Below are 21,463 nucleotides of genomic sequence, written 5' to 3'. Positions count from 1 at the left end.
AAACCCTACATAAACCATCAAATCAATGACTAGATGAAGATATTTAAGAGAGACACTAATAAAGGCTATAGCTGTATTTCACATTATTTTATGCAGAGAATTGACACATCAAGTACAACAATGTCTGTAATTCTCCACATAATGAAACGAAAGACAGAAGGAAAAAAAAAAGACCTACTAGCAAGCAACAAGCAAATACATGCTAGGAACTCTCTGAGTTCAGCTGGACCAGCTAGGTCTGATTCAGCATCAGTTGTCTTTGACCTGGCACCTGCAGGTGTCCTCTTGAAGAGCTAATGAGCACCAATCAATGTAGCATAGAAAACAAAACAAACATAAACCACAAAAACACCACCTTGTCTCACCCCCAGAAGAGCCAAAAACAGCACAGCACCATCTCGGACCTGATGCTACAATCTGGCTTAATAAGCCTTCCCAAAACCTAAAGAACTGTGCAATGCAGAAATATTCCCGAGATTCTGTAAATGTTGGGTAGTGCCCAGTACAGTTGCTCAACTTCATCTTGGCCCTGGCCATGCCAGACAACCTGGCTCAGGAAAAGCCACTTGGCACTACGATGAGCTCCCCAGATCCTGGCAGAAAGTCATATTAAATTAAGCAGAGTACAATCCCAAGGGCACGGTGACTTAAAGAGCCTCCAGACAGCTGACAGAGAGGCACATTTCATGAGACAATTCACAAAATACCCATGAAGTCAGCATAGACACACTACAGCGAAAAGTGGTAAAAAAAAAAAAGCCAAACAAGTGCCCAGTAGAGATGCAGCCAACTCTGCAGAGCCACATGAGTTTCTGCACTACAATCACAAATGCTTGGGCCCAGTTCAAATGATACCACAGCTGGCCCAGCAATACCAGCACAGCTCTGGCAGAGTTCAATAGCTCTAGCTCCATAATGTATGAGGACCCTTGGAGTTCCCAAAACACAGGTGTCTTTGAGCATAGTATATTTGCTTCTGTGCTCTTATTCATCAGTCTTGCTGAAAGAGAATTCTTGTACCAGTGCAAACTAGTAATTCAATCAGAAGGAACTACTAATCTATATTTGCATGAACATTCACAGCTGCCTCCTCAACGTTTTCAGTCAGTTCCTTATGAGACTTTTTTTTCCCATTCAGTTATGTAAAAACCAAATAAAAGCAACAGCTTTTTACACAAAGATTCTTCATCTTTGCATCTGTAATGATACAGTATGATTACTGCAAACAATCTGTAACAGTCTATAAAAAAAATTTCAAGCACTATCCCTTGTAATAACATATTTTGGTTATGTCTTTTAAGATGGGAAGAGAGGCTAGCCTTCTTAAAAGTACTTGCCTGGTGAATCCTTGCTAAGTGTGGAGTACACAAGTTTTCCAAACGGCTAAACAGAAAGTTTAACTTGTTTATTATGAGTCTAAAAGCCTTTAAATTTCTGAGTATTATAGTTGTTGCAGAACTAGATGGTGTCTCTTTACTGGTAGACTTCACTATGAGGTTGGGAGAAAAAAAAACATTTCCCTAGCCAACAAACTAAAGTACTCTTTAGTGGCTTGAGGGAGACATTTAAGCAGACTATTAAACAAATTACAGTTTCAGCCTTTATGATTTTAGGAATGTTAGGTGCCCTCCCCCTCACCTACCAAAAAAATTCTTTTTAGCACTGCTAGCTCCTTGCCTTTCATGGACATGAAGAGAAACAGACAAAAATGTCACAACTACTGTTCATTTCTTTGCATGCAGCTTAAAGAAACAAAACATATAAGAATTAGGTCAAATTCTCTCTTCTTCTATTATGGAAAGTTAAAGAGCACCAGGAATTACGGAATTTACAGGAGAAGAAATTAAGTCCTACTGAAGTTGTAGCAGTAGGGAGAAATTGTTATTTATTTCACTTTAGCAACCAAAACCATTATTTCGGTTAGGAAAAAAAAAGTTGCTAGAAGTTGCAAACTCTTTAGTCAAACAAATATAATTGCTATTTCAAGTTTTATAAAGGAAGCCACATTAACTATGTTCATACTTCCCTGGGACAATCTCTAGTTTCCAGTTTGAAGAGTAATCTTTATGTTATCTTATATGTAACTTTGTGCTTCACCTACATCAATTCTGACATGTTCAGAGTGGCATAACAGCACACGTACAGAAAAACTGAACTGACCCTCAGGCAGCATCTGTGAAAGACTTTTGGGCCAAGCTGTGCATATTTTGACAATCTTGATTCCTCCTACCTTTCCATCATCTGAAAATTCACAAGTAATAAAGAGCACACAAACCAACATTCCTATTAATGGAAGCACTTGATTTGTTGCATCTTTATACTGTTTTCACCAGATGATCACAAACAGCTAACACGCCAGAGAAACATTTTGGAAATTCTCCAGAAATATGTGCCAATACCTTATAAAAAAGCAGGGTAAAATCACGTGTCATTTTCACCAAGTAACGTATATGCTCATCTGTCAGCTGGCAAACCTGTAAGAAAGACAAGAATGATTTTTAGAACATTATGGTGCTAAGGGACAATGGCAAAAAAAGACTTCTGAGGTAGGTGCGATTTGAACACTGATGTGGAGTTGCTTTTCTTCATGTTGTGATAATTCCCTGACTTCATATTATATGTATCATCTCAGTAAAACATCACATGTTCACATTCTATGCTACAAAAACTCACTGCTTGCACACCAAACAACATGCTTTGCCTCAACCAAGCAAAACATGTGGCAGAAAATTAAGTTGTCTTCCCCTGTATTGACCAAAGAGTTCATGATCACATGAATCACAGTTAGCAAGTCTCACATACCTCCTAATTTCCTCATGGATCATAATACGACCTATCATCCTGAGACTCTTTCCTCTGAGAGATATTCAAGAAGAGTATGTGACCCAAAGGCATCACTATTAGAGAGATGTATCAACCAAGTATTTTTTAAGAACTCAAAACTTTAAATCACATTTTTCTTTTTTTCTGCCACATTGAAGATAAAATTAAAATCCAGATTAATCCCATGAACAATTTTCAAAATACTGTGTTTAAAAAACTTTTAAATTACTAATCTTCACCTGCTTCCATTTACATTCTACGTAATCTCAATCTGTTTTGCAAATATCTTCTCAACCAGAGTTTGGAGACACACACTTAAGGATCTTAAAACAGAAAAAGTATGATAAACAGTGGTCGAAAAAACAATTGATGCCAGCTAGCAGGACAAGAAGTGGAAGAAGAAGCAGCAAAAATAATCAACTCTACCACATAAACTATTTTGGGTAGTAACTGAACAAAGAAAACCTGAGCACTTTTCACTTTCCCTTATTTATGGATTGTCAGTTTAATGGTAGCATAACAGGATGCTAGACATAGTCAGAATATGAAAGTTAATCAGCTCCAAAGAGTGCCATGACAAAAACCTCCTGTTATAATGATAGAACATTAATTTAGTGTCTAAGAATAATTTAAGAAATGACAGATGACAAAACAAAAGTAAGAAGATAGCAAAATATTATATTAATATGTATTTACATTCTTAATACTTTGGTGTCCTTTAAAACCATCTTGAGACATTCACCCACCTTAAGAGCTGGATGAAGACCACTATCAAACAGTGCTTCATTTTTTATGATATTTCCCACGCCAGGTAATACTGCTTGATCCAGTAACACATCACACAACATGCGGGTGTTCTGCTGCTTAATCTCATGTTCTGCTCTTGAGAAGCTAAACTTTGGAGAACAGACATCCAAGCTTTCCATCATCCTCACTTTCTGCTCACACTCAGCTGCATTTCTGGACGAGAAAAATACACCGATTCATTTTTATTTTAAATATATTCTTATGTAGCAGTGTGGTTTTAAAAACAACACAACAAATTACAATACAACATTATATGCAGATAACAGAAACCATGAAAATACCAGTGACAGGAAGAGGCACAGAAATTCCATTAAGCACCTCTTCCAAAAACAATGATACACACATCTAGTCCAACATACAAGAAGTCATCTCATTTTGTTCCTATTAGCTTGAAAAATACTTGCCAGCTCCTTGCTTTAAAACTGTTTCCAAGATGGAAAGCCCATGTGTTCAGACCCTTGAACATAACTAACCGTATGGTTATATGGTCCATTAGTTACAACATGACATTTATGTGTATATATATATAGATATATATAAAATATATTTATATATTACATTTCAAATAATTACAGAATATTCTAAGTTGGAAGGATCCCACAAGGATCATGAAGTCCAACTCTTAAGTGAGTGGCCCATATGGGGATCAAACCCACAATCTTGGCATTATTAACACCATGCTCTAACCAACTGAGCTAATTATACTTATGTAAAAGATATAAGTAGTAGTAGATTATTAATAGTAGTTACAAAAAAAAATTCAGATTTTAAGATATACATTTTATTAGGTTAAGCATAATCATTGAAAATAAAACAGTACAAGAAGTCTTGGGCTTACATCAGATTTTGTGTTTTGTAATTTTAAGTATGCTTATATATGTTACATGAATTTACATGCCCCTTTCCACTCAAGAGCCTCAATCACTTTAAAATCAAGCTCACTGGTATTTTTATTAGCAGTGTGAAGTACAATGCTAATGGGCATAAACATCTGCTTGATGTAAATTAGAACAATTATAAAAGTTTGCTTCCAAAAGGAAAAAAATAAAAACCCAGCCTTGGGAGAATAAAAATTTGAAACCAGTAATCATGACAGGTTGGTTGTTACCCTTGTTAAGAAGTGAGACTTTCATGGAAATTAACAGAGCAATGGGTTTCAGCATACAGATTTAGGGGTAGAATTAAATCAAACTTTCATTCCCAGTCTTGACAGTACCTAATGACACTATGGCATGGAACTACTTTAACTGTATGTAAGCTCTGATACAAAACTAACAAACTTAAATAAATCTGATATGTTTAGGAAGTTTTGTCTTGATAGCATCCACGCACTTAACTTTGTACATGATTTTTCATTTTCCTTAAAAGAATGTTATAAAAAGAAAGACACTGTTTTGTTAGTTTCTGCTTTACCTGTACTCTACTGTCACATCGCAAAAACAAATGGTATCCTCTGTAAGCTGTATCTCCAAAACTGGCTGTGCTCCATTTCTGTCTTTGCTTCCATCAGGATTAATGCGCATGGAACCGTTCATACCAAAGTGAATCCTCAGAAAGAAAGAGAGTTTTTATAGGTATTTTAACTTCACTATGGTTTCCAAGCATTACACCAGTCTATTTTCAGAAGCTGTGAACCTTACCTAACCAAGTCAGTATGTATGTACATTAATTCTAGTCATTACCAGTAACACAGCAACAAACTATTTGCTTACACAGCGCTTAATTCCCAGAGAAGAAAGAATGCTCCCCAAGGAAAAACCCCTCCAAAATACAGCTGGTTTTAAGTAGTCTTCATAATTCATTATACAGAAGTCAAACCTGATCATTAAGTAGCACCATTTTCTGGTGCACTTGGAATTTTTTTCACTTGACATGCTGATCTTCCAACATAGATTCTTAAACCTTCAGGCAGGCTGAAAGAAATGAGGCTACTTGACCAGAAAATTTTCTGTTAAATCAGGCAGAAAGCACCTGATATGGAAAGAAAGACTTTAGTCCCCATATTGCCACCACTGTTATCACATCGCAGCTACATCCAGGAATGCCATAAACAAAGTAATTAGTATTTGCCATATGTTGTTTTCGGCTTTTCTTTGCCTACAACCAAGGCAAAACCTGCAGGTCAATTAAAAATTAATAAAAGAAATAAACTGAAAAATGCACAGATGGCAAAGTAGAAGAACAGACTCTTTCAAACATTCATTTTACAGATTAGTAATGCTTTAAGTCTTACATTTTATAAAATATTCTGCCAGGAGCTTTGCTTGAGCAAAGGGCAAGTCTGGCTATTATCTCATACATTTTATTTATTACAAATTCACCTGGTACAATCAAGTCCTAAAAACCATAAGATAGAAGGAACGTCCTATTACTATACACTGTATATCAGAAAAAGTGGATTATTTTGTAGTTACAAGAAGATTTAACAGATTAAACTACATAAATGACCAAAGAAATGCAGTATCAGGTCTGTATTTCCTTTAAGCCCAGCTTTCTTACATTTCAGGAAAGACAGGCATTTTAAGTATTTACAGATGGGCTAAGACAACATGTCATTAAGCATATTCTTAAAGTTAACTCTTTAAAATTTGAAAAAAAATTAATGCTACGAGTTACTTACAAGCCTGTGTCTTTCCAAAACTCTTCTTACAAGTCGGTTCAGGTGATATAGTTGCTTCAGTCACTTTTATCTTCAATAACCACTTTCAATTCTGAAGTGCCGTGAGTAGTACTGCACAGGCTTAACTAGCCAAACTTATTTTTAAACCTAGACAAATTTCTTTTTAAACCAAACTCTTGCATCTTGCTAACAAATGATAATGCACTAAATGCTTCCAGAAAGCTATTTTTAATTCAATTTAATAGATGATGCTTTCATTTACCAAGCTCCAGTATACTGTTTTAAAGGAACTTTAAGAATCACAACTATTTAGCTATCTTACTGCCTTCTCAGTTCATGACTAGAAAAAAATGCATCATCACTACACATTTACATTCAAAAGCCCTAAGAAATCTATAAAATTTCATTCTAAAGTGTTTCATTACCTCAGATGTCCTGAAATAGGGCAAAATAGAAATCTTCTCATTTTAATTACAAATAGAAAAAGCATGCTAATTAAACCTAGTATCTGTTATTCAATGAGAATTAGTAGTAAGAAGTTGCTGATTTCTTGTTTTAAAGTAAAAAGGTGAGACTTTAGAATTATTTAGTGCTACACAATATTGCAGGGATCTGCATGCACTGGATCTGTTTTGTCTCTAGAAAATGCAATTTCCTATTTGAAACAAAGCATGTCAAAAAGTAACTGTCCTTTTCAGATACCTTTATATGGAATCTTGGAGTAAAGCAGTAAATTATCTGAACATGTGACTATATCTAGTACTCCTGTACTGCAGAGAGGCTGATGAGAAATTTCTCTGTAACACTTTCAAACCTCTGAAGTGCAATTAGCAAGAACAAGATGACCCCCAAAATACACTCAGTTTGAATGCATAGGAAGCCTTTTTCTCATTTCTTACCTCAAAGCTTTCTCATCAAAATACATAAAAAGTTCCTTTCCCAATGTCTCCACACCTCTGTAAACATGTCCAACAAGAAAATCATGACCAGTGATTCTCTCTTTACTTGCAGCAGTCTGAAAAACAAGTACACACACACAAGGATTAAAGAGAATTTGTACTGCTTTGATTCTAGCATCAGTACACATTCAGCAAGCAGCTGTATGAACTAATTTTCCAACTTGGACAACATTAACTATTTCCTCCTTAAGCATTCTACCAAAAACAATGGGACTATTAACCCAGGAAGCAGTCACTATTGCTAATGCTATCATAACTTAGCTCAATTTTTTTCCTAATTGAAACAATACATCTTTTTTTATCAGGGAATTTTATGCCTTTTCCTTTGAGTCATGAATTTATAAGAGTTTCAGACTGGTGTAAAATAAACAGGTACCGTTTGAATATTAAAAACATGTCAGAGTGTCAATTCTGCCATTTGCAGATCTATATTCTTCTCCAAATGTTAGTAATAAGCTTTCAGCGTTTTGCATGGTGCATTGTGTATTACAGAAAAGCCTCTGCTGAGCCCACAGAGATATCTCTCTCCTCCTACTAGTTTAAAGTCTAATCTCAGAAGCAGGTGAGCAGCAGGTATGACACTACTAGAGGACAAGATAATTGTGAGATTGAAGCAGTGGCATTTTTTTGCTTAGCACATGAAAATACACTGAAATTGTAAGGGATGTCTACAGATTATCTCATCCAAACACCTTGTCAAAGCAGAATACACTTAGCACAGGGAGCCCAAGGCCTTGTCCAGTCAAATTCAGAGCAGCTCCAGGGAGGGATACTCCAGTCTCTTTGGGCCCTTTTTCTATGGCTTGACTATTGTTGAGGTGGAAAATTTTTCCTAATACATAATGAGAATTTCTCCTATTGCCACCTGCATCTGCTGCTTCTCACCCACTGTGCACCTCCAACAGGAGTCTAGCTCTGTCTCCTCCATATCCTCCTTACAGGTAGCTGAGGAGAGCAATAAAATCCCAGTTCTGTCAGCTTCTCCTTGTGCACCATGTGCTTCAGCCTGCTAATCATACCAGAGTACTCACTAGTATGTTGTTATTATCTCGTTATTACTGGGGAGTTGGAAACCCAGGTGCAGCCTTGCAAGTGCTCATCAGAAGTAAGAATCACTCTCCTCAACCTGCAGAGCCCAGCATGGAGCTGTCCCTCTTCCTTGGAAGGGCATGCTAGTTGACTCAGCATTTGCAGGACCCTAGGTCCTTTTTTGATGCAGAGCCATTTTCCATCTGAGCAGCAGCCAGGACTGTGCTGTTCCATGACACTCTTCTGTTCCAAACACAGGATTCTGCAAGTCCTGCAAATGCTGAACTTGAGTTTCCACCAGCCCATTTTTCCCAACCTGTGAAGGTCCCCCTGACTAGCACCCCAATGTCCATTCAGACCCTGCTGAAAACTGCCAGCAGCAGATTCACTTTCAGCATAGCCCTAACTGCAAGGCAGATACACATATCACTGCTTCAATCACAGCACTCAATTTCAATGCAAATATGTATGAAACATACATTTCTGGCAAATCAGCAAGGCTTCTGCTAGTTAGTGATATTTCAGAGCTACTCTCTATGCAATCTCCCACTGTATTATTACCTTGAAATGATACACATTTAGAGAGTTTTATGGCTATTATTCTGTCAAGTAGGAAAATAAAAATATTTCTTGCATAACATCACTTTCTTTGTCTGTTATCAAAATACAAAGAAAGAAAAATTTTGCTCCCATATAAACAGTTCATGCTTTCCAGTTGGAGTCTGTTGCTGTGCAACAAAGTTTATTTTAACTCCAAGCCATTCAGGTTTGTCAAAAATAAACCAGAACAAGAAATGACTGAGATGGAAAACTTGCCTTTTCAAATATTTGAAGTTAAATTCATACCACTTTGGTATCAAGCAAACCCCTACAGCCATCATAGTACAAACTCTCCTTAACAGTGTAATCTTCAGCAGTGGCCAAGGCTTTGGCCATGGTTAGCAGCCCCTGTGAAATCTAAAAAGTCCAAGACCCTTAGGATGGTGATTTTCCAATTACTAGAGTCTGCCCTGAGGTGACTTCTACTGCATACAGTGATGAACACCAATCAATTTGACAGTGTGAGATTTCTTTTTGAAACCTTAGGAGCATAACTCCTTCAAAAATCTGTCCTGAAAGATATTAACCTATAAAGACTAAACTTAAGACATTATCTTCGACAGAGATATCTTCAACCACATTCTTTCCTAAATTGTTTCACTGAAGTACTCTCTTACTGTGCCTTAATTACAAACTCCTACACTGCTTTATACATGCTACAAGTGGGTAAAAATTCCCCAACTTTCTGCCTGGAGGCATGCAATGTACTTACTTGGGACACAAGCAACACACAGTGTCTTACAGATGTGCAAAACCAGGCATGGAAAAAAGATCCCTTAGCTAGCTCTGTATTCAAAACCAGAGGAGTGTACCTCCATGTTCATCAGCCAAGGCCTGCTTACTGTCACCCTGATTTCTCTGCCTGCTACGAGGTCTCACGAGTCCCAGCAGCTTTGTACTAGTGTACTATTTTATGCTGTCAAATGAAAGGATAAAAACTAGCAGGAAAATGACATACTGTGTGCACTGAAAGCAGATGTCACACTCTTTAATATTTAAATACTTGGTCTAATTAAAATTGCTTTAAAAAGTAATTATAGAAATAAAAGCCCCCTTTCTGCAGGTCAACATGTACCTTTCTCATGTACCACATAGATTAGAATCATAGCGTGGCTTGGTTTGGAAGGGACCTTAAAGATCATCTAGCACATGCAAACACTGAGGAGATCATGAACAAATAAAATTAGTAAAAATTTTCCTTATATTTAACATTTCATCAAGCAACGTGGTATTTTGAAATTTATCCTAAGCGAACACGAGTGATTCTAAAAGCTTTTCCTCATCATTCCTCAAAGCTCCTGTTTCTACAGCTTCAGAATCGCCTTTACACATGCGACCTGCTGAGAACTATTATACTGATAACAGGAATATTTCATAACTTGAAGAATGAAAACAGTACTGACGGATGACACCCACCACCACCACCCACGGACGACGGCAGCTGCGGCACAGGAGGCACCACCCACCCTGCTCTGAGCTCCGTGTCCTCGCAACCCAGGGGCTCCTGCCCGCTCGCTCGCTCTCACTCAAACCTGCCGGCGTTCACCACTGCGGGCACCCAGGCGCAAAAGGGCTGGGCCCCCGCTGCGCGAGGCGGCTGCCCCGCCCTGGCCCGGCCGCCGGGCCGTGCCGCTCCCCCGCCCCGGCCCTGTCCCCGGCCCTGTCCCCGGCCCTGTCCCAAGCTCCGCGCCCCCGTGCCCGCGCCCTCACCGCGCCGCCGCCCCGCGCGGCCCGCACACGCTGTCCCCGGCGCAGGCGCGCCCGCAGGCGCTCGGCGCAGAGCGCGCAGCCCGGGCCCTCCACCATGGCCGCGAGCGCCCCGCGCCGCCTCCGCCCGCCCTTCGAATGTCCCGCGCGCCTGAGGGCGGTGCTGCCGCGCGGGCCCCGCCCCACACGGCCGGCACGCTGCTGCTGTTTGTGCTCTGCTCTGTGGTAGCTGCTGGCCGTCGTTTTGGACAATAACAGGGGCCTACCATGAGAGTCTCTGGGCTCCTGGTAGCTCCCTGTTATTGTCTAAAACACTCGCAAATGCGTCTTCTTTCAAAACTTAATCCGCAATTAGAAATTAGTTTCAGCTTTTAAAAAGTCGGTATTTGTCCGTTTCCGCGCTTTCACGTGTCGGAGGAAAATAACTTTAAGGGATGGGACTATGCAATTACACGAATTTATTGTTTAAAATAACAAACGCATCAGCCGAGGCGTGAGATTTTACAACACCTCCGAGTAATGGCGACTAGTCACAAGATTTAGGGTTACGTCGTAATTTATAACTTTCTAATCCAATAGACACTTAAAACGACACTTTGTTTTGGATTTATGACCTATCACCTGTGGCACTTCTCACTGCAATGCAGCTGCGTCTTGACCAATAACTTCTCATGTCACATACACACAGATGTCTCTATTATACCATCTACATTCTTAAACTGTATAAAATCACACTATTCTATTTTAAAACCCTCCACCAAAACACCCAGTGTACAATTTAACTTATAACTATAGGAATACAAGCTTGTAATCCTTTTGTAAATTAAGCCAGACCTAGTCTCTTCCAGGGTTGTAAATCAAAGCCTCCTTTAATTGCAGGAGTTTCTACTCCTCTGTCTCCCACAGGTATTTAACAGGTTTTTGCAGTAAGTCTAGGTTTACAGAAGTAAAATGCTCCTTTCCCTGCCACATTTGAAGTACGAACAGGCATAATAAGTCCACGAGCTCTAAGAAAATTGAGGGAAATTGCGTTGCAAGGTAGAGAGCACTGGACATTATTTCCTAAGGGCCAGCTTGTGAGGCAATACACTAGTTGAAAACTCTCAATGTTATTTCTTATATACACAGCCCACATCCACTCTTCTATCTGGGTTCAATCAATATGTGTTTTTCGTAAGAGAATAATATTTTTTTTACATGAAGGGAAGTGGATAAAGCAGGCTAAATGATGTTTGCTGAAGTAAAATATAATTCACGTTTTTTGCTGAAGATAGGGTGTACTACCCTTGCTGCAAATGCCTTTTTTCTTTTTCTTAGTGGTGTTTTTTGCTGTGATCTTTTAGTATCAAGACAATAAAGCAATTTTTAGCCAGAGAATTAAGCTCACCAGTCAGAAATCAGAAGTGTTCAAAAATGGCATGTGAAAGTGATTTTTCTGCTGCTCTAGAATTCTGCCTTACTGTTCTTTCAAGCAATTAGAAATTGACACATAACTCAGGTTTCTATATTCGTATCTAAGTACCTTCAAAGTATAAACAATTGTTACTGTCACTTGGCAGTTGTCAGGCAATCATATTTATAAGACTTTCCTGTTTCATCTTCCCCAACAGCAGTCAAATAAAATGTTTTTCATAATAAGGGATTTCATAGCTGGATATTTTTCAGTAGATGGTTTGTGCAGTGTGTAACAGCAGATCGGGGTTTCAATTCCAAGTCTAATTCTGCAGAATCAGAAGTCCAATAGTAACCATTAATTAGGTTCTCTAACCATTTTTCCACTTATGTACATGAATGTTAACCAGAGACTCTGCATTAACTCACCTTTTTCATGCACTTTGTACAATCCGTTGTTGGTGAGATTCATATTAAAGTGTTTGGTGGTCGACAAACATTTGGGAGTTTCTTTGCTTTAATAAAAACATTTAATAATATATTTGCAACAAAGGGAAGAGAGGTAATAGCACTGTAATATACTGTTGGGGAAGATGAAACAGAAAATCCTTATAAATATGATTGCCTGACAAAAGATTTTGGGAATATGAAAACTGTAGGCGACATCGAAATGAGTCCTAGTTACTGAACAACTGGAAAACAATGGTATGGCCGACTGAAGGTAATCCCCTCTTGATGGAACAATACCCTCTGCTTGCAGGCAGGTCCAAGGGTCAGAGCAGACCCTACTAGCTCAGCAGAAGGGGTCCAAAGAGTAGTTTTTAGAAGTTAAGATGTAACACTCTATGGTAATAGAAGGACTCTTATAGGCTGTATGTAAATGCTATAGGATTTGTATCTTGTATTAGATTGGTTAGTGACAATTAGAATATTCAGTACAGAAGATGATTTATTGTATTGTAACCAGGACTTCATCACTTCTTCTTCTTCTTCACTCTCATTCCTCTCTCTCTCTCTCTCTCTCTTTACTTACCCGCTTACTCTCTTGCTCTCTTGGGCCTGCTCCGAGCTGAGTCTGGCAGCTCTAAGCAGTGCCCCTGTACCCACCCCTTTGCAATAAACCGCATGTTCTAAGATCTGACTTCAGAGATCTCTCGTCACCGACCGTCTACGCCCGGTCCCGACCGACCCACGCCCAGGCTCCTACAATATACCAGTCTGACTGTTCTATATTCTGAAGCAAATGACCAGTGCTGAACTCTAAGTCAGGATGGGGTTTAGGTAGAAGTACCTAAATGATAGCAGCCGAATTAAGTACAGTTGTTGGGCAATATTATTGCTGATACAGTTTTTTAGTGATCTAATAGCGTAGCCAACTGAGAAATATATTACTGCGTTTTACAGCATTCCAAATAGAATAGTCTTAGCTGCTTTTGTGGAAGTATTTCCTTGAGTCAGGAAATCTCAGTTGCTGCCATTCAGTTTCAACACTGAAGTTCCCAGGCTACAAGGCAAGTTTTAAACATAAAAAATTAAAAACTTCGTTAAATTTCTTTCAGAGTTCTGTATTAGAATTTAACATTTCTTGGCAGTTAATTCCATCAATAGTTGTTCACACCTTATTTTGATTTTGAAAAATCCAATATCCACAAGAATCTCTCCCACAGGTAATTAAAAGTGCAAATTTCAGAAAACAAACAAGCAAATAAATCTCACTCAAGTATAACATTTTTTTACTTCCTGTCTGCCTTTGCATTGACAAAATCAGGTTATTCTACTGTACAATAATTGATACAGCAAGTAAGACACGTTATCTGCAGTGAAAGGTAAAATCTATTTTTAAAACAAAAATTGAATAAATCTACATATGTTCATAAATTTGTCCCCCGTTCTTGGAGCTCTGTGCACAGCTCCTGCTGCTGTTTTTCCCAGTGGTGTTTGCAGGCATCATTTCTTGATTTGTTTGTGCATTTGCATATTTATCTTCAGATAGCAGCATAAAACAGAACAGTGTGCTTAGAATTGGACACTCATGTTTTTTGTATATTACTGCAGTTGTGATCTCATTAGAGAAAAAAATTTAAACCAGAAAAATACATTTCTTTCTAAAACTTCAGGCTTCTCAGAATTATGAAAAGGATGCAATTCTTTTTTTATTCAGATTTTCAGAATTTGTATAGAAGCCCTGATTCTCTGCCTTGTTGTCCCAGTTCATGTAACAGGACATTTGGCATAAAATTGATGTAGCTAATTTGTGCAAGTAGAGCTACCGACATCCAACTGCTAAAACTTTTTAGTTTATGCATATTTTCTCCCTTGAATTAATATCTTAATCTTAGGACACTGGTGCTCAATTTAAATACCTATGTTGAATTTGCAATTATTAGAGTTTTGAAAATGGAGTTGGCAAGGAATATTATCATACAGCAAATACAGATCAATTTAAATATAGACCAACAAATATAATTTTAGATCAAATTGTAAAATTACATTTTTCTGAAGGCAACACAAGAGAAGAGAAATATGCAGAGTACAAGCACACCCTGTTCAAATCCAGCGGTCCGAAGAACATCAGCACTGAGATCCTTGCTGAGGCATAGGGGTTTTTTTCCTACTGGCTGGTTGAAGTGTACACTGAACTGCAAAGGTGTGCCCTTTATGGTGACAAAATCTTGGATAAGAATTAATAATCAGTAGATGACTGATCTGTTTCATGGTTGCCTAGAGAGTTAATGTGAACAGTTAAGCACACTCAGAATTGCTCATCATGTAATCCCAATGAAATCCTTCCTAAACCTTGTAAAAACATTCCCAAATCCTTCAAAATTAAGTCTCTTAATGCAATTAATCCAAATAGTCACTGTCCAGGGAATGCGTTCTGGTTATAAATTCCTGATCTGTCAGTGATTTTTGAGGGTCATGCAATAGTTGATACGGACACATAGTTAAATTATTTTTTGTCAGTTATCTGAAAATAAATAATGCCCTGAGTGTTTGGATTCTTTTATTGGTAGAGAGGTCTTGCTTTCTTTTACAAAAAAGCCCATACTATTGTGGCTTTGTTTTTACAGCTGCAGTTATTGTAAAGACAGAAATCAAGGAGGTTCTTTGGAAACTGCAGTGAAGTATCAATATAAAAATATTTAACCAAGTTGTGAATAACAGCTTTAGTATGAGAGTTTCTTGCATTTATTTCGTTGTTGCAGCCATACTAAAATGCTACAACTTACATACCATTCTCACTGAACATGGAGTATGTGTTCAAAATGGAGTAATTAATGGATTAATGGTTTGGAGGTAAAAGGGATAGTTGAGATTTAATAGTTCTCTCCTAATTTCTACCTATTGAAAGCTAGTCACAGATAAGCATATTCTTAGGGTTCCAACTCATATACTAAAGAAGAAAGAAAAATACTTATACAAGTACATATTGTACTCGAAGTTTCCAATGAGGACATGCTTTAGAACTAGACAGACAGAGAATGCAAAAAACCCTAAACTGCTTAATTATGTGTGCAACTCTATTTTTAAAAATTACTGTTTTTTCAATATTGTCGCAATATTACCAGAATTTCCCTGCGTAGTGATTAAGAGTATGATAGTTCACCTCTCAGTGACTGGTCGGCTGTAAACAAGATACCACTCTTTTAGAAAAGATAGCTTTTTATCTCTATAGCAATCCTTGATTTCCCTAGAGATGAAAAATGCAACACCTTTGAAAACCTTGGCTAGTTTGACATGTTCGTTTTCAGCAGAGTAGTTTGGTTATTTTCAATCAGGAATTAGATACAGATTGCTTTCAAACACCGAAGACCCTACTTCTTTCCAAAGAGACCTTCATACTGTGTTAATTTCTTGGACTTTGCTCAGGTAGGGGGGGAGTGGGGTGGGGAAGTGGAAATAATCTCTCTTAAATTTGAAGTTTTCTGCTGCTCAGACCAAAGGATTAAATCCACAAGAAGGAGTCAGGATTAAAAAGAGACAGGCAAGCTGTTCACATTCCCTACAACTCAGTAATAATTGAGGTCCACCAAGTATACTATATACCTAAGGTGTTGGAAACTCTGAACTCTCTATGTAATCAGTGGCAATAGGTAGGCACCTCACCAGGCAGTGATTTAGAGCAGGGGCCTCATTAGGTCTCTCTCTCCATTAGCCACACAGGGAACAATGGTAGTTCTTTCTATTGGATACCCTGCTGCGAACGTTCAAGCAGTCACCCTGTTTCCCTTATGCAGTGTAAGGGGAGAGTTATGTCAGAGAACATGATGCAGTTGTGTGCTGAGCCAGGTACTGTCTGGAAGTGCCAATGGAGTTTCCTAGATGCCTCTCTGCAGTCTGGACTCATAGCAGTGAAACAGCTGCTTTGGTTAGAAATCCAAGCAAAGCAGTTTTTTCAAAAAAGAGAATGTGGCAGCTTCTTTAAGCTGCTGTAGCAATCCAATCAGTGGTGCATCCTTCCCCTGGGAAGTGGAGAAAATTGATCCTAGAGCTTTCCTGAGAAAGTATGCAGTAGACTAGAAAAGACACCTTTCTGAGCCATTCCCCTTATCAGAATGCTTTTTCTTTGCATAACATACTTTGTGTTTCACTAGAGCTATGGCTATCACCAAGGTCATTTAGATTAGCTTGGAATTATCAAATATAATTTTCAACATATGACTGCTGAACATAGCCACCTCAAACTTTATGTTTTGTAGTAGAATTACCTCTGGAAGAATATACTGATCTACAGCTGTGATTTTGCAATTAATAGTGACAGGGGCTTTAGAGATTATGAATTTAATTTTGGCTTGTTGGAAGTGAATCTGTGTCATAATGGTGTCATTAATAAGTTATGTTCTCAAGTATTCAGTATCCATCTACCTTTTTATTTTTTAATTGTAATTTTTTACTGAAAGATTCCTCTTCTTTTCTCCATCAGAGTATCTAGTAACCCAGTGAAAATGGCAGTTCCTTTGGTGACACAAGATCGAGTCCATATGCTGCTTCAAATCATATGGAGTGCTTTGAACCTAGATATGTTCCTGCTTGTGTGACTATTTTAAGCCAGCAGGAGAAGGAATTGCGGAGACCACTCCCAAGTGAGACAACACTCCTCACCATGTTTTTGTTTGAGTTGACCATGTAAACATTACAAGAAACTACATGTCTTGGAGCATACTCCAAACACAAGATATGTAGAGATAGTTAAACAATTCTATCTACATATGAGGTATAAAGAAACTGGTATCAAGTCTTGATTTATGAGCACATTCTAGGTGGAGATAATTGGCTACAGCAGAAACTTAGCTTCTTAGGAAAAGACTTGGCAGAAAGATTAGAATGTCTCCTCAGCAAGTTCACTGTTGATGTGAAGCTGGGAGTTTAGTTAAGTGAGGGTTTTTTGTGTTAGAAAGCAAAACTGGAAAAAAAGAAAGATCAAAAATTATATTAATTTGTTCAGAAATGTTCACTGTAGTACAAAATGATGCATTTCAAATTTCTTTCCTGAATCTTTTTCTCAAAATATTATACCCAAAGGAGAAAAGATCCTTTGCAATTCTTAAATTATAGATTAGTATTGGAGTAGAACTGACTTAGACCGTACTTAAATTCAGAAATAAAATGTTTGGAAGATACTTGAAAAAAATAAAAAGGTACTTTATAAGTTTGTACTGAAAACTATAACTCCTTAAAAGTTCTTATTCCCTTTCCAGGTACACACTCTGCTTTTAGATATTCGAATCAGTCAGCAGAGATGCCTGTACCCATTCAGAACGGCATAATCTAATTTACAGTCATAGTTTAACTTTATTTGAAGAAACAATATGACAGCAAAGTGCAACTGCCTCAGGATGGGGACAGCAGATCTTACTGAAGCTGGATATTCATGGGGTAAGTACAGACAACCTTCTTGGCCATTTATGAACACTGCTCATAACTTGACTGTATCTTGAGACACAGTTCAGGGCCAGTAGTTTTCCTTGTTTTGTTGATGGATTTTGGCTCCTCCCAAATTAAGTAAAAGTTACTAAACTTGTCTGGAGGAGAAATGAAAACATTAAAATTATGCAGTAGTTTATACAAATGGTAAAGTCTTGAAGATCTTTAAGATAAAGTGTCTAGCAGCGCCTCTAGGCTATCTACATACTAAAACAGATGAAAGGAGAAATATGGTGCCTGGAGAGAGGCAGAAAAATTCTTTGTAGCCTTCTTGTCTATATTGCATTTATATGTGCACTGCTTTGAGGTATATTCACTTATCCTGGATGTTTTACGTTAAAGATTAACACCTCAAGGAAAAACAAGAGGAATTAGGAGAATGTGATCTTGATGAAGAATTTACCATATTTTCTTCAACTTTAAATGTTATACTTTAATGCTGTACTGGAAAATATTAAGATAATATTCGTTCAAAAGCACAGATAGTATTAGAAGATTTATGAAGTTCTAAGAACAAAATAAATGGTATTTGCTGGGCAAAATACAATGAAAGTGTCCTGATTCTGGCCAGGACAGGGTTAATTTTTGCAGTAGCTGGGAGGGGGCATGGCTGGGACCCACAGGTTGTTCTGTACCACCTCAGGTCATCGACAGGGGTGAGGGAAAAGGACTCTTCCAGGGAGAAGGGCTCCTACTGCTCACATAAGCATGGTGCCAGTGCCAAGTCAGAGAGAGTGGTTGGGGTGACATGGCTTCGGTCAGGTTGAGCCCCACGGTGAGCATTTTTGCATGTGAATCCCTTTCTCTCTTGTACACTTTTGCTTTTAATATTGTTGCTGTTACTGTTAGTTTTCTTATCTCATTACTGTTTCCAGTAAATTGTTATCTCAGTCACTGCATGATCTTTGCCTTTTGTGCCTCCAGTTCTCCTCTCCAGCTCTCTGCAGAGTGGGAGGGGAGGGAAAGGAGAAGCAAGTGAGTAGTACATGGTTTGGAATGTCTCAGTGAGAAGACTTGATTGGAGGATACCATTCTTAAACCACAAAAGAGGACCATAGCAAAAATGTTGCTCTGTCCTAGCAGTTGCAATGAGTTTTTACTTTTTTTGTGACACAAATAGAATGACTCCTAGTACCTTGCTATAAGCCTTTATCAGCTGTGTGTATATGTGCAGCACTCCATTTTAATTAGCCTGAAGATTCAAGGCTTAGAAGGGATAGCAGGGGTCTCTAATTACGTTCACAAACTAGTGATCTGCCCAGAAAATGAGGAATGAATAAGCATTAAGCAGTCAGAGGCCAGTACTTAATCACAGAGAGAAGCAGGAAGAGTGGAAGATAAAGAAATGCAATTTTTACTGACTTGGAAGGGCCCTGAAAATTGCTAAAAATAATCCTTCTTTAGTAAAACACGCCAATTCTAGATATAGAGATTTATGATTTATTCTTATCAGTAATGTTTGACTAGATATTTTAGAATTTTTTTTTCTTCTCATATCTATTCCATACTTCTGATACTTTTATTTTACGTCTGTCTGTTTAGGCATCAGTAGCATTTCTTGAAGGACTCTTATGAGAATAATGTTTTCCAAGCATTGTTTGTAATTTTTCAGTCCAAGTTCCAAGGAAATAAAGACTATTCTTTCCTTCCTTAGAAAAAAAAAAGATGACATTGGGATTTAAATCATTGCTATTCACAAACTGGCCCTGACAAAAAAGGCCGAGGATTATCTCTTTAGCAACTTTGGAATCAAAGCTGCATTATTGATATGAAGCTAAAAAGGCTTTGCAATTCTTTATATAATTAAAAGCAACTGTTATTATGGAAATTTTTCAGAACAGCTGCTGTATTGGAAGAAAGGTTACACTCTTCTCTGTCAGTAATCCCTTTAAATCTCTGACATGATTCATTGCTCCTCAGACAATGCCAGTGAATTAAACAAAACTGGATGCCTTCCATACATATATTTATTACTTGCAACCCTATCAGCAAGAAAGAATGCAAAACAGAACTCAAATTGGCTAATGAAAGTAATGTGAATGTCCCATTTTATGAACTTTATTTCTATTTTTGTCTTCCAAGGTACTCATTTTACCCAAAAGTGATGTCTATCTTCCTGACTGTCCCAAAGAGCTTACAATCACTACTTTATTCTTGAGCCTTAGTCAAGGGTAACAATTTGGAAGGAAAGGATAGATCTTGCTGAGTTTGGTAAAGGCTAGAGAGAGTTTTGATGTAGGATAAAAAGCTTTAGCTCTTTATGAATTTCTGCCTGTCCTTGTGGAGATTTGAGAAAGATTTTTCCTCCTGGCTGGAAGGAAGCAGCATATCATTACTGCAGCTGAGGTTTTCATTTCATTCCTGGCTTTCAAGACAGGAAAGCAGAGGAGGACCAGCCAAGATTTCTTTTTTTTTTTTTTTTCCTCTCAAGGGGTTAGAAGGAAGCAAAAAAAAAAAAAAAGAAAACAAATGTAGGCCTCAAAGAGCAGAATTGGTAAATGATTTGCTGGGTTTCAGAGTGAATAGATGCAGTGTATTTTGTAGACGTGAGGAAAGTCAGAAACAAAGAACTCTGGGCTTGTACAGAGGCGAGAGAATGCCTCTTTTTCAAAGTGCAGCTACTGGGGTGGAATAACCCCTGCAACAAGTGCTCGGCGGGGCTTTGGGTGGCGGCGAAGCAGCGCGGCAGGATGGGTCTGCAGGCGGCCCGCGGGCGCGGGGAACGCGAGCCGGCAGCGCGCCCGTGTGGCCATGCGGGAGAACGGCACCGGGAGCCGTGGGTTCTGCTTAATCGTGTCGCGGGGAGCCGTGCGTTCTGCTAAGTTATACCACTGGAAGCCCTGGGTCCTGCTTAGTTCCATCACGGGAGGTGCTGGGTTCTGCTTTGTTATATCATAGGAAACCACACCTAGACTCCAGTGTGTAGCTTTGGATTTCTCAGCACAGGAAGACGTTGACAAACTAAAGTGAGTCCAGCCGAGCTCCACCAACATGTTTAGGAGGCTGGAGAACAAGCTGGATGGCAAGAAGCTGAGAAAGTAGTGTTTGCTTAGCAGAAGAGAAGGGCAAGGCTTTCTACACTTCTCTGATTTCTGTCTTCACCTGCTTAAGAAAAAGGGAATTTGTTAAGGATGCAGAGGCTCTTCTCAGAGGCTCACAGCAAAAGGACAAGAGGCAACGCAATGCATTCAGGAATGGACATCTTTTTCTATATATATTAAAAAAAAAAAAAAAAGATAAATTCATGAAAAAAGGTTAAGAACCAGGAGTAGGTTGTCCAGAGTGCATATGAAATCTCCACTCTACCAGAGTCCTCTTGGGGTAAAAACCCTATGGAACCTGATCGCACTTTGAATATTGCCTTGCTTTGAGTGGGACTAGCTGAGCAGAGGTTTCTTCCAATCTGCTTGTTTCCCGTGAGTCTAAGATCTACACTCTTCATCCGCCATATTGCTCTTGCTGTGGTTTTGAATACTGTGTGAAATTCTTTGTTACTCAAACAAATTCCAAATTGTATTCTGCACATGCTGCCAACTCATGCTTTATTTATTTTTTCCCCTCCTGATAATGAAATACTGTATCTAAGAGCTGTTGTCAGGGG

General features: G+C 38.4%; 1 protein-coding gene across 3 annotated transcripts in view; it reads right to left on the bottom strand.

Annotated features, from left to right (window-relative positions):
- NEIL3 (nei like DNA glycosylase 3) overlaps positions 1-10,644 on the bottom strand; it is a 28,687-nt gene extending 18,043 nt beyond the window's left edge. For 2 of the 3 annotated variants that reach the window (XM_039550875.1, XM_039550874.1), the window contains exons 1-5: positions 10,549-10,644; positions 7,150-7,265; positions 5,044-5,178; positions 3,570-3,783; positions 2,400-2,474 (exon numbers count right to left, since the gene is read on the bottom strand). In XM_039550875.1, coding sequence (XP_039406809.1) covers positions 2,400-2,474; positions 3,570-3,783; positions 5,044-5,178; positions 7,150-7,265; positions 10,549-10,644 — 636 coding nt within the window. Of the gene's footprint in view, positions 1-2,399; positions 2,475-3,569; positions 3,784-5,043; positions 5,179-7,149; positions 7,266-10,304; positions 10,403-10,548 lie in introns of those variants that run through there. The other variant, XM_019287276.3, reaches the window with a different exon arrangement.
- Positions 10,645-21,463: the final 10,819 nt, after the last annotated feature.

The sequence above is a fragment of the Corvus cornix genome, chromosome 4, assembly GCF_000738735.6.
Source record: "Corvus cornix cornix isolate S_Up_H32 chromosome 4, ASM73873v5, whole genome shotgun sequence".
In the NCBI taxonomy this organism is placed as follows: Eukaryota; Metazoa; Chordata; class Aves; order Passeriformes; family Corvidae; genus Corvus; species Corvus cornix.
Note: the sequence above shows the minus strand (reverse complement) of the source record. Positions and strands in the feature narration are given on the sequence as shown.